General features: G+C 39.6%; 1 protein-coding gene across 2 annotated transcripts; it reads right to left on the reverse strand.

Annotated features, from left to right (window-relative positions):
- Window positions 1-2,410: 2,410 nt before the first annotated feature.
- Window positions 2,411-7,047, reverse strand: LOC147440775 (rho GTPase-activating protein 1-like). Of its 2 annotated transcripts, XM_086482610.1 has the most exons (7): window positions 6,907-7,047; window positions 6,254-6,740; window positions 5,977-6,097; window positions 5,542-5,661; window positions 5,176-5,406; window positions 4,355-5,089; window positions 2,411-2,901 (listed from the first exon to the last, which is right to left on the reverse strand). In XM_086482610.1, exons 2-6 carry the CDS (start codon window positions 6,706-6,708, stop codon window positions 4,373-4,375), a joined length of 1,644 nt encoding a protein of 547 aa, XP_086338736.1. In that variant the 5' UTR covers window positions 6,709-6,740; window positions 6,907-7,047; the 3' UTR covers window positions 2,411-2,901; window positions 4,355-4,372. The 2 variants fall into 2 exon arrangements, with proteins under 2 accessions (XP_086338736.1, XP_086338735.1); XM_086482609.1 differs by lacking the exon at window positions 2,411-2,901 and having other exon boundaries at window positions 4,101-5,089.
- Window positions 7,048-7,353: the final 306 nt, after the last annotated feature.

Consider the following 7,353-nt stretch of genomic DNA (forward strand, 5'->3'; position numbering starts at 1 on the left):
AGGGCCATACTTAGAAGATGATGCTATTAGATCTTTGTTTTGGTGCAATGCAAGCTGTAACTATATTGGGTCATGGGGTATTATGTACATGTCTCTGGGTCATCTAATGATGTGCACATCTAGTTTAGGTTATGGATCATGGATATCTAATTTAGTGTAAACATCTTGTAACATAATCAACATTCTTGTGTCATTAGAATTGACAATGTTACTTGGTTAGGTCGGCTTGGTTACCTCCATTATCGCATATGTGGCAATGCCTGTGCTCACATATAGCTACCCATCAAAATGTAAGCATTGTCTAGAGATAACAATTGGTTGACAAAGCAGTTGCCCAATATCCTGTCAACAGTTTTCAAGCATGAATTCCTTTGTGTACGAAGTTAAATGATCTTGATAAGTGGCATTTGAATTTGTCTGGAAAATAAGGGTGATGCCTGGTTATTTGCCGTCACCTGTAAGCACGGTCTGTCCTCTAGATATCTAGTAGTTGGGTCCCCATTGCCATGCATTGAAGAAGACCTAGGTTTAGTGTATTCCCACCTATTGCCTCTACATTTTCGATTAGGACACAAAAACTAGAAGATTTGGAGGAATTTATTGTAAAAGCCTTCAAATATAGTCAAGTGAAAGGGCATGAATATACTGCTAGGCTTTTCCATATTAGGTTTTCCAAGTTTTCAGCAAAGATTTTTTTTTTTCTTGCACTAGTTATGCTTACCAAAGGGTTTTGTGATCATGCAGTATTGCCTGGCTTTTGCCATGTACTTCAGTGATTGGATGAATTTGGACACTACCTTTTGAAATTGAGTCATTGTACTAATAATATGTACCTGAGGAATATTTATGTATGTAGGGAGGATGTTAATTCAACAAAACCAAGATTGATGATAGCTTCAACAAGCATTATCTATAAAATACATTTGGTTCATTTGCCTTTGAATAAATTACCTCACTAAATGTTTTACAAACTAAATAATTATAAAATACATTTGGTACCCAAGAAGCGTAGCTTAGTTGGTGAGACCTTTGAGATGTAACCCCAAGGTTGAGGGTTCGAGGCTCACAAGTTGCGTTCTCTTGGGTGTATTCTCCTCCCCTATTGGGGGGGTGGTTCTCACGGTTGCCCCTCGAGGGTGTAATGTGCAGCAATGTACAGTTGTAAATACATGATATGTGTATAGTTTCTCCCTACTTCCTTCCCCGCGCTGATGGTAAAAAACAAAAAATACATTTGGTTTATTTGCACTTGACTAAATTACCTCACCAAATGTTTTATAAACTAAATCTTGTGCCTTGCAACTAGTCACCAATTAAATAAGCTCAATTCTCTTTTATTTTGGATCATAGATATCAAATGATGATCAAAAGAGAAGGCTTTCCATAAATTTAATTACATTGCAAATTGCTCTTACATGTATATGTAAACTCTACTACATTGACACTGGCAGTAAAAAGACATTTATTTGTAGTACATCTCTTCAATGTAGTATTGGAATAGATGTACTTGACACTTGTATCATGTTTGATTTTGTACGGCGGCGATAAGATTGGACCACATTTGCCCTTCATATGCAAAATTTTTCATGAGATATCCCTCAATGAAAGGGGAGTACATCAAGATGTCCATCTACTTTGTGCTTTTGCTCTGCCGAGACTTTATCACGGAAGTAGCATACTTTCTTCGCGGTTTGTGACGCTTGTGTGTTCGAGCCGTTATGGCGCAAGAGTGTTGCCTTAAATAATTTTGACCTTTAAAATAAAAGGCAAAAGGTTTGAATGGAAAGGGCTTCTTGGAATGAGATTGATTTCAAAGTTAAAAAAACCTCCAGCCTTTGGGCTCTAGCAAAAAGGTAGTTGGCTTTCAAAAAACATTGAAAAGAAAAGTTTATTTGTTTTGAAGCAGCATATCCACAAACATATGAAACAAAAATAATCAAGATATCTTTGTTTAATGATTGGTCCAAATGCGACATAAATTTGTGCAAAGTTTGCAAAAACGCTATGCACATAAACATTTCAATAGATCAATCAAGCAACATAACTTGGCTTAGAGAAAGCGAGAAGACCAAGAAAACAAAACATAATCAAGCTAGTCTTAATAAACAAGAAAAATTGATCACATTTTAATGCTCGATTTCAAATTAGTTAGGAAAGTGGCTATGTAAAAGTACCCAAATCCAAAGAGAATTAGACTTGAGCGTATTTAGCTGATTTATTTAGTGCACAGAGAGAGAGAGAGAGAGAGCACTAAATCTAACAGAGACCTATTGGTGCATTAAGAAAATGCTAATTGCACATTAGCTTTGATATTACATGTAATACCTCAAGTGGATAGACCAACAAGGCATCCATCATAATAAGAGATTCATAATAATTACGAATAAGTATTAAAGAGAATGTACTCAAATGTAAAAGGGGGATAAACTTGTTGATTGATTAGGATTTTAGAGAGGGAATTATAAGTTAAAACATTTGGAAACACAATCCGGTAAAACTTTTTTTGTTTCAAATCATAGTGTAAGGTACTCATGAGGAGTTGGACATGATCTCTAGCCTTTGATGCTTAAGCTTGAGAAGCTTCCTATTTGGTTCATTACTCGCAACTCTATACAAGAAAATATTTCTCCTTTTCTTCTTTCACAATTGTATCCTCAGGATTTGATTGTGAGAGTGCTGTACTTCCCTCAGCAAGGTTTTGTTATTTGGGATTCAATTAATCTATTTTTCATAACAAAATATGATCCATGGCATCAACTTTAACCATACATGTAGCCTTGTGAAGCCCACTTCAACAACAAACTCAAGAATTTGGCATTGTGATCGATGTGTTCTTGGTTCATGAAGTTCCAGTAATCCGTGTAATATATGCTATTTGACAGCATGTTGAATTGTTAACACCTGCACAATCTCATCTCATAAGATGTTTACACAGTAAATTGCCATCTAGGCAAACCCACAATACCACATAACCATCATGATCTATCAAGTAGAGATCATGCAGGCATCCAAAACCTCAAGATAAATCACGATTACATTACCCCAATATATTCTGCATTTACATCATCAAAGGGCATAAGTTTTTCCATATCACACCACACTAGCTTTGAGGCGAAAGGGTGGAAGACATTCTTGAACCTAATGCATTCACTTGAAGCCATCCGGCTTGGGGTATCAGAATCAATCAAATGGATTGAGAAATTGCATGTTCTTCAGTTCAAAAATCACAATCTGGCATAAAGGGAATACCTGCCGTACTGCAATTAAGTGAAGTGGAGGCAAAATCCTCGTTCTAGCTCAGTTCTCATTGTCCAATAAAGTTTTGACAAAACCAAAAGATAGTGCACCACACGTCAAAGAAAATGGGCCGTTATCAGCCATTGTCTCTTTAGTTTGAACTAATGAAGTAGCAAAAGCACCACATTTTGCAGAGAGATTATAATTTACACCGATCAACCTCATGGCATCACAAAGCTAAAGTCTTTTCCAGACTTTGCCAACCTATTTGGTGAAAATAAACAGACTATCCAACAAAAAACACTCTTTATGATAGCGATGCTCTTTCAGAAGAACTGCAAAAACCAATGTGACTGCTCTGAGCCATTTTCACTACCCAAGTTGAACCGATGACAAATATTACCCTGATAATGGGCTCTAGAAATACTACCCTGGTAATGGGCTCTAGAAATACTACCCTGGTAATGAGCTCTAAGGATGTCAAAAAAATACACTTAAGTCATTCCCTCACTAGGTTCGACATGCAGAACTTTGACGCAAAAATATCCAAGAGCTCTGCCAGCCCAATGGTTTAAGCACAGATGTATACAAATAATAAATCTTCCAAGAATTATATAAATACATATGAAAACCGAATATTCATTTTTACTGCACACTTTCCTGTCATGAAAATAACAACACTTTTGAAGTGACCTTTATCAAGGTTAAAAATCCACAGTGCTTCAAAACAACAGAAATTTTCGTCCAGAAGGTTTTAAAGCACATACAAGCCCTTAAAAAAAGCCCCAAGTCAAATTCTAAAAATCTTCATTGAAACATCTGCAAAAGATCATTAAAACATCACATGTTGAGTGAAAAGAATCCAAGCCAAAACATTGAAAGTGGTATTTGCTCAACTGAGCACATGCTAACAATCTTGGGTCATGATTTTCTAGGAGAAAATGAAAACCTTTGTAAAAGACAGGAATAGCCAGTATTGGAAGTGTTTAATATACACACATATGACCATCCAAGCAGAAAACGTGTTGCTAACTCTTTCCTATCCTAACAAGTCCATATGTCCAAAGGAAGACATACGGACAAAAGAATACCGCAAAGAACCAATCTACAGCACTACCTGTTTAGTTTGTTGAAATCACCAGGCCTCTACTCTTTCAGTGATTTGATCAATCTTGCCAACCACACTAGCTTTCTTCTTAGCCCTGCCAGATGTTGGTTCCCGTGAACCGCAGTGTAGAAACTCTGTGATAACGAAATCCTCGCCCTCCAGAGTAAAGTTCTCTATCTTCCCTAGTATATTATTAAACAACTCTGATTTGGCTGTGCTACAAGGACAATCTTGAGCACTCCCCTCAGCTACATCAACATTTTGACACAATGGCACAAAAACTTCTTTTCTTCTTGGGCGCACACATGGACTTACACCATTGCTGTCATCATCTGTGTTCTCCACGGTACTTGAGCCATTGGAGAAGAGCCCATGACTATCACTAGAAAGCTCGGCATCAAAATTGAAATCCAATGCCTGCAACTCCCTTGCTAGTATTTCTTCAGAAGTTCGCGCAGACTCAAAGTCATCTATGCTCTCTCTACCATCAAAGGATTTGAGGAAAATTCTCTCCTTGTCGAAAGTAGGCCCCTCATCTATGTTGCTGTTTCTGGATGAAAGTCCCATCGGTGTTTCTTTGGTGGCATTATCATGCCCATTACCAGTTGGTGGTTCTGTGCAAGGATAAGCTGGCCGTGGATCCAGCAATGCCTCCTCTCTGTCCCTTAATGTCCTTAATATGAGAGTCTTCAGTAAGTTCATGACTTGCACAGCATGCATTAGAGCTGTCAATGGATCCGACATCTGAGACAAACAAAAATTACTTCAATAAGAGTATCAAATAAATGCTGCAGACGCATGTATGCTCTACATGATACCATTCGAGCTACCTGCGTCATGTTGGGTGCAAACACCATAGCAATATTGTGGGCATTCATTTTGTTGAAATGCTCCTCTTGCACAACATCTGCCATCAGGTTGATACCCCAATCCAGTAAAGCTCCTTGCATGGGAGGGAGAGTCTTAACTAATGCGAGGGCCTGCTCCTCTGTATTACACTGCATTACTTGTTCTGGGGAAAGACTATCTAAAACCCCCCTTGGCAACTCGCGAAACCAAGCCTGCAGAAACTTAAAAGTTAGCTAAGGTTCATGCAACTGAAGACAGCTACAAGACAATCTTTTTCAAAAGATTATCTACGTGGAGGCTAGATCCTCATGCTAGGTTAAAATAGTAAGACCTGATGAACCATTTACCTTGATAAGTCCTGCTAAGCAATGCACATCAATACCATAAGGAACAATCCCATGATTGATCTGGTCTCTTACAAACTCTTCCTGCCCATTCTCTGCGTTTATCCTGAAAACGCCTTCTGCCTAAAATGGGCAAAACAGAATGCAGGTTAGCATAAAACAAGCATCCTTCCTTTCTCTCTCTCTCTCTCTCTCTCTCTCATAAAAGACCTCTTCAGCATCAGATTGAGAACTTGCTCTCTCTCTCTCTCTCTCTCTCTCTCTCTCTCTCTCATAAAAGACCTCTTCAGCATCAGATTGAGAACTTGCTCTCTCTCTCTCTCTCTCTCTCTCTCTCTCTCTCTCTCTCTCTCTCTCTCTCTCTCTCTCTCTCTCTCTCTCTCTCATAAAAGACCTCTTCAGCATCAGATTGAGAACTTGATAGAATAATTTTTTTACCTTCAAACCACCTTGATCATATAATCTTTCCTGCAAAAGCAGTAAGATTGTCGGAACACTATTGCCTTTCTGATCATAAGAGCATTGCATTGACTCAGCCGACACACCGAACACACTGGCACTGCCATAAACAACAGCAGCACTTCAAAGATATGATAGATGTAGACAGCAATTCCTGACTTGTAAGATTGCTCAGGTTATTTAGAGAAAAATGTCGGTGAAGCCATGGGTTTATGCTTTCTATGGCCGATGAACACCATGCTTCAGATAAGCATACCTGGCACTTGGAACTCGTCGAGGCACCTCCATTTGAAATTCGACTGGAAGCCCGAGAAACCCATTGAAGCGATCAAATGTGACATGAGTTACATGCCTCACATTGGTGGGCCACCCTATTTCCATGTTTATATCATTGACAGATCCCTGACATGTGAGCCCTGATCTTCTCAGTGCCTCTAACACAAGCGCAAGAACCGATATTTCTACGTGTCCCCTCCCACTATGTGCTATTTCTCTGTTGTGCTGTCGCTGGGATAATGGCACGCAAGTACCAGTGCAGCTTAAATTAACTAAAGGAGAGACAATGACAGGAGATTCTATCACAAAAGGAGAGGCCGGGCTTCCAATGAGCTCATCCGAATCCACATTCACTGCTGTGCTTTCACGCGGTGAGAAATCCATTTCATGAGCTGCATGAGTGCAGTGCTTGTTGGAGGTAAGAACCTCTGTCATGCTTGTAGCAATACTCTCTATTTCTCGGATCCCTGAATAACATTAAAAACATAAGATTTCCCGGCTAAGAGAGCTCAAATCAGGAAATACACCCACACAGAAAAAGTTCCTTCTAGCTGAAGAGCATACATGCGCTCACGATTCTCTACAGGGAAGCGCTGATTTTTTTGAATTTCATGAAGCGTAAGGAAATCTAACCTGTTATGAAAAGGTACGACAGGGGAGACAAGCAGATGGAGAGCTGCAGATCTCTCTCTTTCTAATTTTTCTGAAGTGCTTTCTCTCTCTTCTATCTGTGAGTGCAAGCGTGCGAGCTTGCAGTAGACCGTTTCCTCCCCTCTTTTTGAACGCAGAAGAAGAAGCGAGAGCTGAAACGCCAACAAGCAGAGAATGCGGAAAAAAGATGCAAGAAACTGAAAAGTAGTTTTGCGTTGCAATGGAGCTCATCAGCCACACACGTACGCACCAACCGTCCGGGTGACCTAGCGACCCATCAGACTTTTCTTCTTCTCTCAGAACCCACTTCTCATTTTCCCTGCTCTTGCCTGCACGCCCATATGCGCACTTAAGCGAGAGATCCGCCTCCTGCTTTAACACCCACCTGCCATTCGGAAGTTTTGTGCTTGCCTGCGGCCCAGAAACATG

Source organism: Adiantum capillus-veneris, chromosome 15 (assembly GCF_014529385.1).
Source record: "Adiantum capillus-veneris isolate H3 chromosome 15, ASM1452938v2, whole genome shotgun sequence".
Lineage (NCBI taxonomy): Eukaryota > Viridiplantae > Streptophyta > Polypodiopsida > Polypodiales > Pteridaceae > Adiantum > Adiantum capillus-veneris.